This window comes from Giraffa tippelskirchi, chromosome 10 (genome assembly GCF_054371585.1).
Source record: "Giraffa tippelskirchi isolate mGirTip1 chromosome 10, T2T-mGirTip1v1.2.pri, whole genome shotgun sequence".
Taxonomy (NCBI): Eukaryota; Metazoa; Chordata; class Mammalia; order Artiodactyla; family Giraffidae; genus Giraffa; species Giraffa tippelskirchi.
The window spans coordinates 102,442,660-102,463,720 of NC_137284.1; the positions used below are offsets into that span (position 1 = coordinate 102,442,660).

A 21,061-nucleotide genomic window follows, 5' to 3' on the forward strand; every position below is an offset into this window, starting at 1 on the left:
ACTTTGAATCATCCCATCCAGCCCCCAAAAGTGGTGTATAATGGAGTCATTTCTTTAAAGAAGCCTTAGAAACAAAAAGTGTGTCTTCTACTTCCTTTGTAACCCTCTTGAAGTAAACTGACTGTCCTTCTTCTTACCAGGCATTCTTTGTCAAAGAATATATCTTAAGTCACCCTGAAGATGGAGAGAAAATCGCACGGTTAAGAGAGCTGATGCTTGAGCAGGTAAGGGGGGGCAGAAGCCCATCACCTTCTCCCTCTTCTGTGCACACATGTGCTTGCCTACCCAGGGTCCCATCTACACGGTTTTCTCTGGGTCGGCCAAAAAGTTTGTCCATGTTGTTCCGTTTGTCCATGTTGTTCCATAAGCTGTGTCAGAAAAACAAACTTTTTTGGCCAGCCCCATATGTCAGTGATCTAGAGTCACAGGTTACAGATTCACTTGTGATATATCCTGACTTGCTAGTTTCTACTTTTTCTTCCCACTTAGATGCAGAGGGGGAACCAAAAAAATGAGTAGACTATGGCAGGGTCTTGTAGCAAACGTGTCACCCCTTGGAATGTTCTTTGAATGCTCTGTCCCCAAAGACTTGATGCCAACTTTTCACTCAAGATTTTGGGATCATATAAGTTCAGGCCAACTTAACACAAATGATTCAGTAAATGAATGAATGAGATTCGTACTTAAATGTTAGACTAAGGAAGTGGGCAATCAATAATACCCTTTGCTTTAAAACAGTATCACGCTGTGCAGACAAAGCCTGTAGATCATATGACATAGACGGAACTAGATACAATTTCATCATTTTCAGTTCTACAGAAGCACAGTTGAGTTTTATTTCTTTGGTTCCATCAAATACGAAGAACCAGGGTGAATAGTCTGTTGCTTTCTCTTCCCCTGTTGATAGTTCTTGGCCTGAAAATGGTTTGAAAACCTCTGAGGTGGGAGACATTATGGCGGAGAGGCTGGGTTCAATAGGAAATAAATCAATAGGAAACCAATAGGAAATGTTTTATATCCATGAAAAGTGGAATACGTATGATAAAATGTGACAGAAGCATCTCTTTCCATTTGATAATGCCAAATTAATAAACAAAGCATGTTCTGTTGGACTAGGAAATGGTGAGGCTGTATCTGGTTTAGTCCATATTTTATGCTCTGCAGGCTTAGTCCACAAAATGGATACTGAAGGGAGAGAAGTGGCCGTGGACCAGGACCGTGGGTGGAAGGGTCAGTTTGACAGCTTCTGGGAAAGAAGGATTACTGGAAGTTGACCTGCAAGGAACTAGAGGAGAAGTTAAATTCTCATTGTGGCTCTGAGGGTGATGTAGATGCTAGAAATGAAATGAGCAGCTTAGGTCATCGAGTACTTAGGATTATGGAATGCCTTTAGCCTTTGTTGATTTTTAATTCTCTTATGAGTGGTTTGTCTCACCCCAGGATTCTTACCTGCTGTATTCAGTCTGACTGAACTCTTTCCCTTGAGTTAAAATTCACAAGGGTTAAAAAGCCTCTCAATATGCCAGCAAATTTGGAAAACTCAGCAGTGGCCACAGGATTGGAAGAGGTCAGTTTTTATTCCAATCTCTAAGAAAGGCAATGCCAAAGAATGCTCAAACTACCGCACAAGTGCACTCATCTCACATGTTAGTAAAGTAATGCTCAAAATTTTCCAAGCCAGGCTTCAACAATACATGAACCATGAACTTCCAGATGTTAAAGCTGAATTTAGAAAAGGCAGAGGAACCAGAGATCAAATTGCCAACATCTGTTGGATCATCGAAAAAGCAAGAGAGTTCCAGAAAAACATCTGCTTCTGCTTCATTGACTATGCCAAACCCTTTGACTGTGTGGATCACAACAAACTGGAAAATTTTTAAACAGATCAGTGTCTCAGATCACCTGATTTGCCTCTTGAGAAATCTGTATGCAGGTCAAGAGGGAACAGTTAGAACTGGACATGGAACAGACTGGTTCCAAATCGGAAAAGGAATATGTCAAGGCTGTATATTGTCACCCTGCTTATTTAACTCATATGCAGAGTACGTCATGGGAAATGCCAGGTTGGATGAAGCACAAGCTGGAATCAAGATTGCCGGGAGAAATATCAATAACCTCACATATGCAGATGACACCACCCTTACGGCAGAAAGTGAAGAAGAACTAAAGAGCCTCTTGATGAAAGTGAAAGAGGAGAGTGAAAAAGTTGGCTTAAAACTCAATATTCAGAAAACTAAGATCATGGCATCCAGTTCCATCACTTCATGGCAAATAGATGATGGGGAAACAATGGAAATAGTGGCAGATTTTGTTTTCTTGGGCTCAAAAATCACTGCAGATGTTGACTCCAGCCATGAAATTAAAAGACACTTGCTCCTTGGAAGAAAAGCTATGACCAACCTAGAGAGCATATTAAAAAGCGGAGACACTACTTTGCCGACATAGGTCCGTCTAGTCAAAGCTGTGGTTTTTCCAGTAGTCATGTATGGATGTGAAAGTTGGATTATAAGGAAAGCTGAGCGCCAAAGAATTGATGCTTTTGAACTGTGGTGTTGGAGATGATTCTTGAGAGTCCCTTGGACTGCAAGGAGATCCAACCAGTCCATCCAAAAGGAAATCAGTCCTGAATATTCATTGGAAGGACTGATGTTGAAGCTGAAACTCCAAAACTTTGGCCACCTGGTGCAAAGAGCTGACTCATTTGAGAAGACCCTGATGCTGGGAAAGATTGAAGGCATGAGGACAAGGGGACAACAGAGGATGAAACAGTTGGATGGCATCACAAACTTGAGGGACATGAGTTTGAGTAGGCTCCGGGTGAGGTACAGGGAGGCCTGGCATTCTACAGTTCATGGGGTCGCAAAGAGTCAGACACAACTGAGCGACTGAACTGACTGACTGAAGAAGTCTCTTAAGAAAAAGAGTGAGGAACCTTTGTTTTGTCTACTTCATGGGACCCCGTGGAAAGAGCTGTGGCCTAGGAAGCATTAGATCCTATCAAGTCATGCACGTTATAGCCTCGTGACCTTGGGCGAGTCACATGTCTTTGCAGGGCTGTAGGAAGCTGCGAAGGCTGGAGAGGATGGTCCTCTGGGAAGCGGTTCAGAGACCTGTCTAGCAGACACGGAGATGCACAGCCCCAGGGCTCCTTCCAGGAAGGACCTGTGGCCCCACCTGCTGGAAGACACCTTGGCCTCTCAGATCCTCCAGCGTTGCCTCTGCTGCAGAGTGTCACCTAGCCTAATATGCCTACCTTCCTGGATGACCTGCATCCAGTAACCAGGAAGGAGAGGCCCGGCCTGGCCATTTGGGGCACACACAGTGCAATTGTGACAGATCATTCAAGGTCCAGAGCTGCTCGGGGGTCGGCAAAGGCTTTCAGGCTGCCATGCAGGTTGAGTTTCCTTTTTGGTCAGTCCCGCTCTGACCCTCCCTCCTACAGGCAGTGATTCCAGGGACATTCCCCAATGAACAGCCCAATCTCCATGCTGAAGCCTACCTTCAGGAGAACCCAACCTGCAGCGTACCTGGACAAAAGAGCAGGCCCTTCACAGCTAGAGGCTAAGATGCAGAGGACCGAGGGCCCTGCTCTTAGACTCAACTCCTCCATCTCGCCTCCCTCCCCACAGAGACCGGGCTTGCCCCTTTGTGCCTCAGACATACTTCACTTGACATTTATTTCAAGATGTTTTTATCTTTATGCAAATGTTACAGGCCAAGCTGCCATGGTTCTGACCCTTAGGAAGGTACTGGATGCTCTCACCCCCCAGAATCACTCATGTCTGCCCTGAAGCTTTCAAACTTGAACCATCATGGGCTGTAAAGATAAAGGACCATCTGGTAGTGATATGTGATTTGTTTTCCTCTCAGCCTCTAAAATTTATGCTTTTGACCACTGGAGCATGGGGCATTTTTGAAAATATAAAAGATGTCTGCTATTCCCATCAAAGGAATTAAGCACTTTTGACCTAGCTGTACAAAGGAAACTTGAACGTTTACATTCATCTCAGTTTAGGTTCTCAGAGCAGGAAACCCTTTTTTGAAAATAAATGAACAAGAATGATATTTTTTAACAAATACAAGAGGTATAGCAACTGTTACAGAATACCCTCTCATTTGTTCCTTCCTCCCTGACAGATTCTGAAAATCTGAGAGAAGGTAGGGTAGGGACCGAGGAATCGATGGCAGAGAGAAGGGTAACATGGCCGAGAGAGTGCCATCCAGAAAAGAGGTCCCTTGGGGAGTACCACGTGGTGCGTGCTAAGTCACTTCAGTCGTGTCTGACTCTTTGTGACCCTATGGACTGTAGCCCGCCAGGCTCCTCTGTCCATGGGATTCTCCAGGCAAGACTACTGGAGTGGATTCCCATGCCCTCCTCCAGGGGATCGTCCCAACCCAGGGATTGAACCTGCGTCTCTTACATCTCCTGCATTGGCAGGCGCGTTCTTTATCACAAGGAGGAGACTCACCTGACCCTCCTAACAGGGAGCCCCCATCCCTTGCCCCCTCCTGAGAAGTGCAGGAAGGGGCCAAAGGGACGCTTAACTGTTTAATATGGTTGTTGTTACAGATAGAAAATACATGGGAAACAAACTTGGGGTAGTAGGACAGTTAAGTCTTTGGAATCAGACTTACGTTCAGATTTCCATTTGTCCTTTAGTACATGCAGAATTTTCTTTTTTAAAATTATGTATAATTGCTTTACAATGTTGTGTTAGTTTCTGCTGTACAGCAGCGTGAATCTGCCATATGTGTATATATATCCCCTCCCTCCTGATTCTCCCTCCCAGCCCTCTAGGTCATTACAGAGCACTGAGCTGAGCTCCCTGTGTTATACAGCTCTTCCCACTAGCTAGCTGTTTTACACAGGGCATTATAATGTATGACAGTGCTACTCTCTCAATTCATCCCACCCCTTCCTGCCCCAACTGTGTCCACAAGTCCATTTGCTACATCTGCGCATGCAGAATTTTCTGATCCTCAGTATCCTCCACAGTAAACTAAGGATTGCTCCTATCTTGTCAGATGGGGAGGTTAACAGTAATGCGTGCAAAATGCAGGGCACCATGCTTGAATCCCCAGCAGGCACTTAAGGCGGTACTCACTGATGTGGATTTTTTCCTTCTATTACTCTCAAGGCACAGATTTTGGAATTTGGCTTGGCCGTGCACGAGAAGTTTGTGCCACAGGATATGAGACCCCTTCACAAGAAGCTGGTCGACCAGTTCTTTGTGATGAAGTCCAGCTTGGGGATTCAGGTATGTACACAAAGGGTCCACCAGAGGGCAGTCTGACCTCTACCATTTGCTTTTTGTTAGAGGGACCATGAAGTATACAATAGTGACATCTTTTGGTTTGTCTGCCAAACTGCACCAAAACTACCAGACAGCCCTCAAATATTAAAATTGCATTAACTTCGGTTTGCCACACTTAACTTTCATGAAAACAAAAAAGTAAATGAGGGAAGGCTTAATAACTTACATTCCTAAGTGCCTATATAAAGGTTTTATGACCATCAGAATACACATCTAGTACAGCACAGCACCTCTCGAGTGATTCTGCCCTTACGGTTACAATTCTGAAATATTTTCTTTACTACCTCTTTAGGAATTCTCCGCTTGTATACAGGCCAGTCCAGTCCATTTTCCTAATGGAAGCCCTCGTGTGTGTAGAAACTCAGCACCTGCTTCCATGAGCCCAGATGGTACCAGGGTAATTCCTCGACGCAGGTAAGCCATATTCTGAATTATCTGACAATTTGGCATTCCCACAAGATGATCCGGAACGATTCTCTCATTCTTTATGGCACAATTTGTCAAATACACAGTTTCTTAATGAAATAAGTAACCCTAGAGGCAGCTGCAGACATCTGCCACTGGTAAAACAGCAACAGCATGAGAAATAAACTCAGACATTTGATCACATTGAGGCAAATGGGAGGCAACAAAATGGGATGTATATTTTTTTTTTCCATTTGCTTTTTATACCATGCCAGCATGTGATAAAGTACAATGTAGAGACTGAGTTAACGACCATTTCTTTTTCTCCCTGAAAACAGCCCATTAAGTTACCCAGCTGTCAACCGATACTCTTCCTCCTCACTGTCCTCACAAGCGTCTGCTGAAGTAAGCAATATTACAGGGCAATCAGAAAGCTCTGATGAAGTCTTTAACATGCAGGTACTTGATCAGCTGTTTTCTTTTTGTCTGGTCCTGTTTACTCCCTTTCTGTCTCAATCATGAGTGTTTCCATTCACTCTGCTGTGCTTAGGAACAGACCTACGAGCGAGAACTTGACCTAAGGACAAACCTTTACACATCTGTATTGCCTTATTGGTCCCTGGAGTCTGCAAAGCTGATTCTCTCAAAGCTGCCCCGGCCACTCTAGGAAGACCTGAGCCAGCGGTGGGCAAGCCCGGCCAGGCCCTACGTGGGGAACTTTGAGCTCTGCCTCTGAGTCAGGTCTTCAGTCGGGTGTCCTGGAGCTTGTCACCACCGACCAGCTGCCTCTTAGCATTCCTAAGTGTTTTGTTCTTTCCTTTAAGAAGATACAGTTTAGGGGCCCATTGTAAGATTTCTCTACTTAGGTATATGTTGGAAATTTCCCATAAAAAACTGTTTACTAAAGAAAAACAGAGGTTTTTAGGGATTTAAGTTTCAGTGTAACTCTTGCAACAAAAACTTGTGCTTAGATACAGCTAATAGGACACTGATAACCACTCGGTCAGACTCAGCTGAAATTTTCCTCACCTCTGTCTCTGGAAAGGGGGCATAATACGTATTGCCAAATTTACACTTTGAACATATGACATTGGAGAAAAGGCACAGGCATGTTCTCTGCCTTTTAGAAGCACTCGCCTTCTAAAAGGCTGGGAGCTTTTCTGCTCATGCTTTTAGTCAGGGAGCCGCTGCTGACTGGTCTTTAGTCATAGGCTGTATGGAGCTGAATTGAACACAAAGGCATTCCTTTGGCAGGTGTCAAAAAATCTCTGATTTTTTTTTTTATTAATTCAGACAGGCATCCTTATTGGTCTGAGTTAGTGAGATTTTTCCATAATTCTTAAGAGGCTTTTTTTTTTTTCTTGCTACTTTGAAAAAAAAAATGGTGATTTTGTTTCAAATGTGTCATTGTAGTCTGCAACCTCTAAGCCGTATCTGATAACAGCTCTGTGTTTTCCAGCCAAGTCCATCTACCTCAAGCTTGAGTTCTACTCACTCCGCCTCGCCTAATGTGACAAGTTCTGCTCCCTCGAGTGCCAGAGGTCAGTGCCAAGGTGTGGGGTGGACTGAGAGTGCCCCGAGGACCTTCCAGCCTCCCGCAGGCTCAGGCTTTCTCCTCCAAACGGTCCCAGCTCACCACCACCCTGACAAGCCTCTCTTTCCATCTCTTCCCAGCTTCTCCTTTGTTGTCTGACAAACACAAACATTCCAGAGAAAACTCTTGCCTGTCCCCAAGAGAGCGGCCATGCAGTGCCATCTATCCGACACCTGTGGAACCTTCTCAGGTAGTGTTTGTGGGATGGAAATTCTAGGAAACAAGGAAAAGTCTGGATGTTACTTACAGGGCTGCAGAAAGTCATGGCAGCTTCCAGAGACCACCAGATGGGCCATGTTGACTAGTCCAGCTGGGTGAAGTCCATACCTCGGCCCCAGGCCTGTTAGGAATTTCTGTGTGAACTGTCAAATCTGATGTGGATATTGGGTGGTTGCCTGAGCTGTAAAGTTGAGAGGGAATTGGGAAATGAATTTACCCACTTTGATCTGACTATTTTGTTGCTGCCACTTGAACATTAAGAGGGGTCATGGGTGAATGAGTTAGGGACAGGGGTGTCTGTCTACATGTGTCTGTAGCAGAAATTTGGAGGAACTCCCTGTACTTCGTGTTAGGTCACTTCAGTCATGTCCTATTCTTTGTGAACCCATGGACAGGAGCCCACCAGGCTCCTGTGTCTGTGGGATTCTCTAGGCAAGAATACTGGAGTGGGTTACCATGCCCTCCTCCAGGGGATCTTCACAACCCAGGGTTTGAACCCGCATCTCTTATGTCTCCTGCAGTGGCAGGCGGGTTCTTTACCACTAAGCACCACCTGGGTCTGCTTGCATTGTCTGTAGCAGAAATTTGAAGGAACTTCTTACATTAGCCAAAGATCCTTGAGAAGCATGGCTGCCACAGATTGCTTACCGAAGTATCCAGGAGTGAAGAGCTATCTTTTTGCCTCCGCTGTTCTTAAATGCACTGAGGAGGAAGTGGCTAAACCCTGGGGCCTCCCCCGCAGCCCTCTCCACCCTGCTCAGACCTGGCTCTGCGGTGATCTCTCTCAGCCTCAGTGACTGCAGGGCCAATGTTTTGATCCTCTGGGCCCTTTAAGCACTTTGAAGCCGGGTTTCAAAGGTAAAGATTCCTATGGAGCCCTGAGTTTTATTGATTATTTGTGGATAACTCAGGAGCAGAGAATAATAGTTATTTATCCTCCAGCTCATTTTCTGGTTTTCCACACCATCCTGGCAGAAGGCTGTATGTAGTTGCATCTGGAAATGGATGAGAATGAGGCGGATTTGTCTGGATTGGTTTCTCTTTGCTGATTGTGTGATCTTCCCAAAAGTTCCAGGATACCCCATCCGCACAGCACTGACGTGTTGCAAAAACTGTACCTGAGTGCATTTTCCTGAACCAGCTGACTGGTTTAATTTCCCCTTGTTACTTGATGTTGCACAGGACTTTCAGTTTGCTCCCTCTGCTCCTGGAGAGCAGGTCACCAGCGTGGGGAACTTCCTGATCAGCCTCTCAAGTTTTCTGCTTTTGGTAAAATTTGAAGCAGTGTGTTGCCAAAATTTCCATAATACACATTCCTCTGGTGTATCTACTTTTAAGGACTTGGTGCCTTTCATTTAATATATTAGGTAGAACTGTGTAAAACTGGCATTTTTGTGGGTTAAAAATTGCAACATACTAACCATTTCATATGTTTTAACCTAATCTAGGATTTAAAATGTAAAGTTCATTGACTAGAGATTTTTTGAGCTAATATTTCTTCTTCCTTACTTACATTTTATATTGCCAGTCTAGCATTTGTATTTATAAAGAGCACTGTAGCTTAACTGCTACTTACTGCTTATTTTTTCCATATTTTGTTACAAAAGTTTATTTGCCAGTTATATTGGGTTGGCCAAAAAGTTCATTTGAGGATGGTATGGAAAAACCCAAACGAACTTTTTACCCAACCCAATATCTGAAATCCTGTATAGACTTATAAAACACCGTTTAGAAACACTGTTTGAAACCTAAGGGTCTTCTCCTTTTTTTCCCTTAAATATAATTGAGTCATCATTGAACAATAATTCAATAATGATAAGCCAATCATCAACCATGTTAAGCCAGTAATGTTTTATATGGCTTATTTTGCCATATGAAACATTTTTTTAAAACAAAAGGTTCAGTAAGGGCTTCCCAGGTGTCACTAGTGGTAAAGAACCCACCTGCCAATGCAGGAGACACAAGAGCTGTGGGTTAGATCCCTGGGTTGGGAAGACCCCTGGAGTAGGCAATGGTAACACACTCCAGCATTCTTGCCTGGAAAATTCCACGAACAGAAGAGCCTGGCGGGTCCAGAGGGTCGCAGAGAATCGGACACGACTGAGCACTAGTATACACAAATAATCATCTCGTTTTCTAGAAGATGTCACCTGTCAGTATCTTGTACCATAAAAATAGATTCTTGTGCCTTTCCAGAGGCTGCTGTTTAATCACATTGGAGATGGAGCCTTGCCACGCAGTGACCCCAATCTTTCTGTGCCTGAGAAAGGTGGGTATGAAGCCAGCGTCTCCGTCAGTCATGGAATGTGTTAACAGTGGGTTCTGTCTTCATTTCCTCCAGTTGCCCGTGTGTCCCTGTGGAAGGCAGATGTGCAGACCTTTAATGATCAGGACTGATCTGCTCTTTAGGGGATAGATGGAAGACAGTTATTTCTGATACATTCTTCACAAACTGTTTTCTTGTAGGATTTAACAGTAGAATCTGAACAAGGTAGGGACTCCTCTGTTTAATGACTTTTGGTGTCATTCAGTGAGTCACTGAGGCAATCCCTGCGCTACCTGAAACAAAGTGGCCAATTAGGCTACTTGTTCGACACAACAAAAGTAAGCACCTTCCCAGATGGATCCTTGGTCCCACTTTGTGTCTGCCTTACCAAGCTCATTCAGTCAGCTCGTCTGTTGCTTGTAGGTGACTCAGATGCTATTGAAAGTTTGCAATCCAGTGCATAATGGAGTGTGCCCTGCTTCAAGGTCACATGAAAAACGAGAAACCAACATATGCATAGCAGTTAATAGCCAATTAGCATTGGTCTGTGCAACACAGCAGAGGAAGAAGAGTGGATTAAATGTGACTTCCTCAGCTAGGGGGATGGGGACTGGCAGTAAGGCACTCATTCACCTTCCAGAATCAGCCTCAAAAATCAGAGCAGTCCCAGAGCCAGCAAATTAACAGTCACTAATGACACATCCCTGTCAAGTGCATTTTAATTGTCCCCATTAAGATCTCATTTGAGTACACCGATACATTAAAACTTTCCTCGGGAGATAGGAATCAGCAAGACTGTAGCCTAAATTATTTTAAAACACACATTTTGCTTTACAGCTGCAAGTCAAATATTGATCTTTGTCTGTATAACTCAGAAATGTGGTCGTTTTCTTACCTCTTCTACCAAAGAAAACCCACAAAGCATCTTTTAAAGGACCAGAGGAAATGTATTTTACCAGTGGTGGTTCCATCCAATTAAAGTGGTGAGATAATCATAAAATGTTGAAATTCTGGCTCTGTCCACCAGGTGGCAGTGTCTGCTCAACGAGCAAGAGACTGGAACTCTCCAAAGGCTTGATTTTGTAAACCTCCTCTCAGAGCAGCTATTTATAACCTTGTATGTCTTGCCCTTGTTCCTAACGGGGTTGTTCCATATTTCTTCATCTTACTGAAGTGTGGAGCAGGTGGATTACAAAAAGGGAATGATACTGTCAGCATTCCAAATTATTCTTTTAGGACGTTCTCCACTATAGCCCTTTGACTTGAGGAACAAGGGCCAACAGGATGGTGTGGGGTGGCTATTTCTTGCCAGCAATTCTGCCAGGCAGTGGAGATATTAGCATCCACTGCCTTCCCCCTTTTAGGGTGCTATTTGTCCAGAAAATTCCACTAAAAATCCAGTTTTAAAATAGTTGAGTGACTTCCATCTGTTATCCAACATCTAAACACATTTGTAAATCTCAAATTTCTACACTCTTTTGTCGAGATTTGTAGTTCTGACTGCTTGAGGGGAAAAGAGAGAGACATGCTATCACCCAATGAAATGTCAACTATAATTGTGAGATGGGCAATTAAATAAAGGGTTCGCATTTAGGAAGTTTCCTTATTATTATTTTTAATCCAGCTGATGTTTTCATTCTGGATAGTTCTGACTTCTAAGATTGAGTGTTCACAGGGTGACGCAGACCATGTGATTTTAGCTGTGTTATTCCCTTCCAGCTGTGAACCCCACCCCTAGCAGCTGGAGCCTGGACAGTGGGAAGGAAGCCAAGACCATAGCAGATGGTGGGAAGCTTATCTCTCCCCCCGTCCCTCCACGACCCACACAGACTGGTGGGTATTTGAAGCATTTAACAATCATTTTTATAAAAATAACTTTTATTGACTACTCCGACCTGAATTCCTCAGAAAGGTAGGCATTTGATGTGTCCAAGGTAAAAGCCTTAGCAGTAGCTACAGAATTCATCTGCAGTGTTCCCTCTTTTTCCTCAACTCCTGTTACACTAAGTCCACGAGGGCACCATTCCTAAACTGTAGAACGTTCTTTTCCTAGGTACCATCCTCAGAATTGCAGGGGGCACCCTAACCTTGCTGAACCACTAGCATTTTCTCTATTCTTCGCTTGAATCACCTCATTCTTATCAACCTCTGCTAACTCCAGCCACTTTCTGCAGGACTGATGCCCCAGTTTCAGGTTGTCCCTGAATAGGATTGACTAACTGTGATTTGGATAGGCTTGTGGAGAACAACTAACCAGTACCTTGCACCTACTGCTTAGACAAGACTGTATTTCAGGGTCATCTTTCTTAAAGGGTTCATTCAAGGCACTGCATCTCCTAGGGAGGTGGTTAAGCAGCAGACCTACTGAATCAGAATTTTACTGTATCTGGGCCAAAGCCCTAGAATCTGTCTTGTACCAAACCTTTCTAAATTTTGAGAACTGCTGAAAATTATTCTTAAGAAACTTCCTTTCTGAGTTTATAACAGTAATGGACCCCCTTTCCTCTTGAACAAGCCATTGCTGGGTGACCTGCATATGAGGGCAGTTTTTATGAGAGGCTGTTGCACTTTACTAACTGTACCCTGTTGATGGGGAGAGCTTTTTCAACACTTCACCTATATTTAGAGTCGTTTTGAAGCTTTACAAATACAACTAGCCTAAAGGCATGAGAAAATATGACACTATGTTTTTCATGGATTTCTGGATTGATCATCCATGTTTCATTTGCTGCATTTATAACATCTTTCTAGTTGTTTTTTTTTCACCAAAAAAAGAAAAATGACTCTCTTTTTAAAATAAACTGTATGCTACCCAGTTTGTTTTGTACTTTCCAAAGCTAGAAGTTGCCAGTAGATTTGGAAAGACATGTGAGATCTTCAAACATAACAAGAAATAACTGTAGCCTTACTTGATCATCTGCATTGCTAGGTCAGTGTGACCATGGAAGTTTAAAACTCACCAACCAGTACTTGGTGTTTTATTCATGATGTTTGTACACTGAAGCAACCTCCAGTTTAAACCTGGTTGTGTCCCTAAAGTTGGAAACTGGAAAAGTGTTTTCTAAGGGACAATAATATTCATGGTACTTAGGTTCCTAGGCTAATTCTACCTTGTAGGCAAGGACAGGGATAGAACTATTTTAGGTCTTTTCCAGAGAAACATCGCTCTAAACATGCAGTGGGTGCAGGGGCTGCTGGGTAGTCCACAGTGATGGTGTCAGGGAATGCCTAAGTTGAGAGGAAGAGGGTCCCAGACAATAAAAACACCATTTCTCAATCAAGATGTGCTTCTCTAGACGTCCATGCTCTTATTCTATACTCAGCACCCACAGTTGATGGGACAGGACAACTAACAGTGGCAATGGAACATGGCACGTGCTGACAGCATGCCCTAGCACGCAAGATAGATCTGCACAACCCCACAGGGTGGGGACCGGCCACTCCCCCTAGTCCCTTAAGCCCAGAGCACGCGGGTGACCATACCTCTCCCTGGTTACCTTGGCAGTGCTGCCTTCCCTTCCGCACTGATTGCTATCATGGTCTGTCCTCACGTCATCCTGTGTGGTCACTGTTGGTGGGATCTGCAACTGTCCGTCTTCCCTCCGGCCTTTCTGTAGTTTTCTTATGAGCTGCAAACCCCACTGTGACAGCTGGGAGAATGGCAGCTCATCACAGAGCAGCAAACCCTGAGCCCACTGAAAACTCTGTAGACAGACCTGGGAAATCTGGCGTATACTCACATGCTGACAGAGTCACAGCTGGCTGTCGTATGTGTGGTTACGCTTTAGAGAGCTGGATTTGGTCCACAAGTGCACACACAGGGCAGTGTCATCACACTGGCCTTGTCCCAGGTGTAGGGCTTGAAAATCCAGTGGGAGAAACAAAGAAAGGGTTCTTATCTTAATGATGACATCCATAGGGTATCACCTCCTAGAGATAAAGGAAGACCCAAGCACAGACATTAGGGAGAAAAATGGAAAACTTGTTACCTTTTATATGGATGTGGCCAAGGGTTTTCTGTCAATTTCAGGAATATTGCGGGGGTGGGTGGGGGGGTGAAAGAAGAGAATGATGTCAGTACATTCCCAGGGACCTATTCTAAGCTGCCAGGGTGACCTGTATCTTCCCATTCCTGCTCAGCCCAAAGTCTGCTCCCTGACACCTCACGCATAAAAGCACCTTTTGAAATAGACCAAGTGGCAGAAAAGCGTCTGGGCTTTGAGAAAGTGGAAAGGACGCTGGATCAGACACTTGGTTAAACCATCATGTGTGCTCTGGTGACTTTTCACTGATTACCCCGTGTCTTGGAGCTGCCATCCTTTGTGGGGGATCCATTTTGGGTGGGCACCATTTAGTCTCTCCACCCACGCCCCCCCTTGCCTAGATCCTTGTGCACTGGATCATCTGTATGGGTTTGTACATACAGAGGGCTTTTTCGGGTAGTCAGCTGTCTGGTTTTCTGAACTGATCTCTCTCTCCACAGCTTCACCAGCAAGACACACGGCGTCAGTATCCCCCTCGCCTGCTGGGCGATCTCCACTGAAGGTACAGGCTCTTGTTTAGATGGGAGCTAGAAATTGGGCCCTTGCTACTTTTTCCCCCGTTACATCAATGAGGTGCTTTCATCTACAAAGACCAGGCAGAGAACATAGAAGGAGGAGAGGAAGATGGGTCAGAAAACAACATTAGACTTTCCCTTTGGGTAGTCTGCTGTTTGGTTTCAGATTATTCGCCTTTTTCTCCAAATGGTGGCAATGAGAATGTACAAACTAGAGTGAGTATATACACTGAATTAGAAAGAAATGGTCCCTAGGTATCTTCTAGGACATTGCCAGCCTTATCTTTTAGTTTAAGGCACATCAAAAACAAACACTTAAGTTGAAAAATAATCAAGATCTACTAAATATTCTCAAGTGCCTTTTTCATCAGTCTCACTCATTTTGAAAATGCCAAACCCAACTTTTTCTCTTTTAACATATTATACCAAAGCTTTCATTTACATTAAAGATACATACTTGATCATGAAAAACCAGACAGTAAAATGAATTTTAAAATCTCTGGGAAACAAACTGGAACGCTTTAAAGGTCAGACATTTGATTTAATATGAAGACATAGACTATTTAACATCTCTAAACATACAAAATTCCTCATGAAGGTAAAGAATAACATTTAGTCTCTATCCAAATTGAATCAGACTGGCTGCAAGGATTGTTGGTGCATTCAGAGATAGCTAGGTGTTCAGAGCTGCTACACCAGAGGCTTAAAGATGAAGTGACTGTGGAAAGAATGATTTGTACCTGAATGATTTGCATGCTCTGTGTCCTTTTTGTTGATGAGACATTTCTAACTAATGTAAAAGAAAAAGAGAAATTAGCTTCTGGAAACACATAGGGGCAGATTGTGATCCTGTGCATCTGTGGTACTCAGGATTGTTGCTGGTAGAAATTGAAAATCTGGAAGGAAACCTCCCCTCCCCCACACCTCTCCCCCTGCAGTGGAGAAAATTGCAAAAAAAAAAAAAAAAAAAGCGTGATTTGCATTGCCGACATTTCTGATGTCAAAATTTGCTAGTGGGTGCAAATTATCTGCTGGTTTGGTTGTCATACTGCCATGCAGCTGTTAATTGTAAAGTGCATGGGACTGCATTCGCCCTGGGAGCCATAGACTGTTATCTTAATGTGATGGAAACAAAGCAACAAGGTGTTTCCGCATCGTTACATTTCCCCTTACTCGCAAAGAACCCCACATGTTGCTATGGGATTCACATATGCATTTTTTAACTTGATTGTGCAAATTAGTAATCAGATAAAAATAGGAATTATTCTTTTTTAATAATAGAATCAAAGAGTTGAAAATATTCAAGTAGCCACCAAATAGTTAGCAAAGTGGTGTATACTCTTCTTTCCACAGACATGCCTGTGTTCATGCTGGCCATGGGTAGCCTTGTAGCAGTATCTACAAAATCAGGCTTTGAAAAGATGAAACATTGTGTTGTAACTCCGGGTGACATTAGAAGGTGTAGTGCTACCAAGTTACTAGCTTTGCTGTGCTTCAGTTCAGTCACTGAGTTGTGTCTGACTCTTTGCAACCCCATGGACTGCAGCACGCCAGGCTTCCCTGTCCATCTACAACTCCCAAAGCTTGCTCAAACTCATGTCCATAGAGTCGGTGATGCCATCCAACCATCTCATCCTCCCGTCTTCCCCTTCTCTTGCTGTGCTTAGAATGCAGAAAACTCCTTAAGAGTTTTCTTCAGCAATTAAATGAGGGAATTAACCCCGTGGAGAAGACTCAGTTTACCTGCCCTATTTTGCACATGGGGTCTAACTTTTAACAAAAAAAAACAGAATTTGGATCTTTTAATTGGCCATTCTTGATCTTAGGCTCCTGATACATGAAAGGATTTGTGTCTACCAGCATTCTCATGTTTAAAAAGAGAGACCGAGGTAAAGTTAGTTGAGGATAACATTTCTTGGTTTTATAGGCCATTATGTGATAAATGAGGAGGAAAAAAAAAAGGTCTGTGGTGAAATAAGTTTAGCAAACACTGGGCTGAACAAAGTCATTGAGGTTCCTTTATTGTGAGTCTTTAATGAGCTAATAGGCTTTGAATGGACTCAAGGAGTACATAGGATGCAGTATTTCCCAGTAGAATCCTCTTTTCACAGAGCCCTGTTAAGGGAAGGGGAGGGGGGAGAGAGAGAGAGAGTGTGTGTGTGTGTGTGTGTGTGTGTGACGCAGTTGTATCTGACTCTTTTGTGATTCCATGGACTGTAGCCTGCCAGGCTCTTCTGTCCATGGGATTTCCCAGGCAAGAGTACTGGAGTGGGTTGCCACTTCCTTCTCCAGGGGATCTTGCCCACCCGGAGATGGAACGCAGGTCTCCTGCCTTGCAGGCAGATTCTTTACCCTCTGAGCTACCAGGGAAGCCCAAAGGGAAGTACAGATTTTGCTGCCAGCGGCAATAGACAGTTAACAAATGAGGCCTCTGTGCGATGTGGTGGTGATGGTGGGAAACGGACGGATTCAGGCCCCATCTAAAGGGCCAGCCCCTGCTCAGCAACAAGAGATTCTTTACGGAAAGAGAAAGTGAGCCGTGTTGCTAGAACTTCCAGCGTTTAAAAAAATGCACATTTGGTGGGAAACCGTCCTATTTTACAAAATTAACAACTGAGGCTTTTAAAAACACTGCAGATGAAACGTTTGGTCTCTCAGGCTACATAGCCTGCCAACCCGGGGCTTCAGCTTTTGAGTCTGGCAAGAGCTCAGAAGTCTCCAGGGCAGGGCCTGCCATGCCTTCCCCAGGGGTGGGGGAGAGAAGGGCTTCAGCCTCTGGGCTTTGACGGGGCACACAGCAGAGCCCATCACCCTGTCGCTGAACGCTCTGCCGTTTCCCCTCCGCACAGGGCTCCGTACAGTCCTTCACCCCCTCTCCCGTGGAGTACCACTCCCCAGGACTCGTCTCCAACTCCCCCGTGCTGTCGGGCAGCTACAGCAGTGGGATTTCGTCCCTCAGCCGGTGTAGCACGTCCGAGACCTCCGGCTTTGAAAATCAGGTGAATGAACCGTCTGCGGCGCCCCTGGGGTCGGGGCCGGGATACGGCGGCGGCGGCGGCGGGTCGGAGGAGCCAGTGCGCAAGGAGAGCAAGACGCCGCCGCCGTACAGCGTGTACGAGCGGACTCTGCGGCGCCCCGTGCCGCTACCTCACAGCCTCTCCATCCCCGTCAGCGCCGAGCCGCCCGCCTTGCCCCCCAAGCCCCTGGCGGCGCGGTCGGGCCACCTGGAGAACGGGACCAGGAGGACGGACCCCGGCCCGCGGCCCAGGCCCCTGCCCCGGAAAGTCTCCCAGTTATAAGTCCCTTTTCTATTTCCCTGCGACGCATTCTTTGCCGTTTACAAGACATTAAGAGGTATGGTGAGAAGACATCTTTAGTGTAGGCACTTTAATAACTTAACTCAGATTTGTCTTTAGATGAATGGAATTTAAACTCGCTTAATAGAATGTTGCACAATATTAAAAGTTACTGATCCCCAACGCCAGATGTCCCAAGTGTGGCTGAATTTCATTACATTTCTCGTTTGAAAGTGATAAATAGTGATAAAGCCTTCTTTTGTATCTTTTTATGTTCACTTTTTTTTTACATAGTTTAATCTCAACCAGTAAAATATTGTCGAACAATACGAAGCGTGATAATGTTGTATACTTTTTACTGAATACTTGATACTTCATGAAAACTTATTAAGTCAGTGCACATCCTAAGGCAGTGGTCCTTACTTGAGAAGACTTCTGTTTCTGACCCTTTCTATCAACAGACAAATGAATGCACATCATCATAATTAAAAGTTAAACCTGGCTAGTGAGATATACACTAAAGGAGTTGCAAGGATTGGGACTGGAAGCGGTTTTGTTCTTGAAACATACTTACTTAAGGTTGCTTTTGACCTTGACTGCTGTCTACATTCTTCAGAAGCTACTATACCAGTTGGTTGGTAAACCGTTTAGTACCCTGACACCATGGTATCTACTGTATTTCTTTTCAAGGTGCAATTTACTTCCAGAGTTCCCATCAGGTTGATGAAGCAAAAGACCCCAGGAGAAATGTTTACTTGAATCTTGTGCTTCCTTAGATAATTTCCACTACCCAATTTGTCATTGAAGAGATGTTCATGTATTAAGTAGGCACAAATTAATGTGTCCCATTAACAAGAATTCAGGAATCAATACAGGACAGTATTAAATCAATAGAGTAAATGAAGAAAAAAGAGAAAATAAGTTAGCATGATTAAATGGCAAAAGGACTTTCAAAAGGGAAGGGCATTAACTTTCAGTCCTGCACAAAATAAGAAATTCCTCACAACTCCATTGTTACCAGTGGGGCTTGTCTTCTGAACTAATCCTGTTGTCCTTTTGTTGAAGGAGGATGGCTGTAGACTGCTCTAGCTTGAACATTACAACATAGCATCTTAGATCTAGATAGGGATACTAATGCCACAGTCATAAGAGTGTGAAAAGAAAAAAGCACCTTGTATGTAGTAATGTATTTTGTATCTTTGTTTTCTTTACTGACTGTTTATAACACTCAACTGACAATAGATATGAACTGTATTTTAAATCATACTGTTTAATATTTTCCCTCTTTTGTTGGGAAGCTCATTTTAGTTTAACTGTGTTTGTTTTTGTTGATAGCTTACCCAGAAGGCAGTGACCACTTTTTTATATTCCCTTCGAAACCATTCAGCAGGTATATGCTGTTGAGACTGGTTATAGAGGTTTTCTATAATAAATGTTCAAGTATTTTTGTACATAACTGGTTAATTTTAATAAGAGATACCATTACGTGTAAAAAAATTAAAAATAAAAGCAAACTGTTGTGGATGCAGTATGATTGTTATAATTATGCCAAATACTTTATGTATGGAAAAAGAATATTTGTACATATGTGCTTTTAACAATAATTCTGCCATATTGACTACAGTTTTGAATGTCAGAAAAATTAATATATGTTAAAATATTTATGTTTAGTGAAAGTATTCTTAATAGAGAAAAGGAACATGAATTTTAGCTTTGTATCTTGCAAGTTTTTCAGTTAAAAATTTCTTGAACTAGCTTTTGCTTTTGATGATAACACTTTGTGTTTGCAATCACATCCTTAAGTATATATATATCTATATATATAGGAAGATACATATTTCTTTTGCTTTAAAGAAGTAAAGCCTTCCTTCCATTTAAATAAGGTGACATGCTTAAGATAACAAAGCTTTGATTTCCTTTTCTTCTGTAATTTAATAGATTTCTTGACTAGTGCTTGGGCACAGTGTAAATCAGTGTTATTTGCTCTTGAATCCATTTAAAAAAAAAAAAAATTGGGGCAATGAACAGTCGATCATGTGCGTGTATTTCTGAAGCAGCTATATGGCAGAACATTTCAAGAGATTCTGTTAGCCCAGATGTTCATGTTGGTTGCTGCTGAATGGTAAATATTAAATAAAATTACCTGATTAATCTTGGTATTTCTGTCTTTATTCCTGTCATAAGCATACCCTTACTTGAACAGAAGCTGTGTAAGTAACTGCCAAATGTACAAAAGGGATAGCTGAGTGCTGCTTCTGCCAGCTGCACAAACTATCTGCAGGTGTGCCTTCTCCCTGATGTTCGTAAAATGACAGGAAATACGTTTAACACTGCAAAGTCCATTGACTACCAAATTTGCTAATAAAGCCTGGCTTTTAATTTTGTGAGCTGCATCTATGCTGTGTTAGATTTACAACATTTATGTCACACAGTGCTAAGCAAACCACTGGCTAAAGCCTCCATTAAATACCATTAAATACCAAAACTCACTTAAAGGTCATTGTCAATGTCTTCCTGATTATTTCTCAACATTAACTGATTTTAGAGCATTTGGGGAACATTTTCATCACCACTGAATCCACAAGTGTTTCGATTCTACAAGCCTAATTACAATACGAATAGCTTCTTTCTCTACCTTAGTAGTCTCTCTGGATTGATATTGATTGTTCTACAAAACACAACAAAGGAAATAACAAGTAACACAGCTTTGCCCTTATTTGATCCTTACACATTAAAAGATAGCTCTACCAGAATGAATTCTTAGTTATTAACTGAAATAAACCTTGTCCTCATTACATAATACCATTAAAAAAAACTTGAAAATTTGACAGTCCCCTAATGTAAGTATTGTTTTTACGTATTCCTTTTGTCTTTTCTCTATGCATATATTGCACACTTTCCCTACATTGTTAAGTGCTAGTTCCCCAAGTATCCGAACATAATTTATCGACAATACAGGGCTGAGTAGGATTGGGGGCAGGAGGAGAAGGGGACGAGAGAGGATGAGATGGTTGGATGGCATCACCGACTCGATGGACATGGGTTTGGGTAGACTCCAGGAGTTGGTGATGGACAGAGAGGCCTGGCGTGCTGCAGTTCATGGGGTCGCAAAGAGTTGGACACGACTGAGCGACTGAACTGAACTGAACTGAACAGGGCTGAGTTCACTGCCCACTGACATAACAGAGAACATCACTTCAACAGAGCTTTGGCAGTATCTCAGAGGGGCAAGGGCAAGATCAGATTTGACTGAAATTCTGGAGTTTTGTTTAAGGTAGATCTTTGAAGGAGCAGGGCTTAAGACTGGGTACAGATCACGATATAATTATTGAGGATTGGTAAGAAATGGCAGGGTTTGGAGAGTCTTAGGACATAACTGTTATTTGATACTTTCTGTTGACAACTTAT

General features: G+C 43.3%; 1 protein-coding gene across 2 annotated transcripts in view; it reads left to right on the forward strand.

The window, feature by feature from the left end:
• DOCK4 (dedicator of cytokinesis 4) overlaps nt 1–19,804 on the forward strand; it is a 482,101-nt gene extending 462,297 nt beyond the window's left edge. For both annotated transcript variants that reach the window (XM_081537146.1, XM_081537147.1), the window contains 10 exons: nt 141–224; nt 5,139–5,258; nt 5,608–5,729; nt 6,059–6,179; nt 7,180–7,261; nt 7,395–7,504; nt 9,730–9,802; nt 11,519–11,632; nt 14,283–14,344; nt 17,207–19,804. In XM_081537146.1, the coding sequence (XP_081393272.1) occupies nt 141–224; nt 5,139–5,258; nt 5,608–5,729; nt 6,059–6,179; nt 7,180–7,261; nt 7,395–7,504; nt 9,730–9,802; nt 11,519–11,632; nt 14,283–14,344; nt 17,207–17,656 (1,338 nt within the window). In that variant the 3' untranslated portion in view covers nt 17,657–19,804. The remainder of the gene's footprint in view (nt 1–140; nt 225–5,138; nt 5,259–5,607; nt 5,730–6,058; nt 6,180–7,179; nt 7,262–7,394; nt 7,505–9,729; nt 9,803–11,518; nt 11,633–14,282; nt 14,345–17,206) is intronic.
• Nucleotides 19,805–21,061: the final 1,257 nt, after the last annotated feature.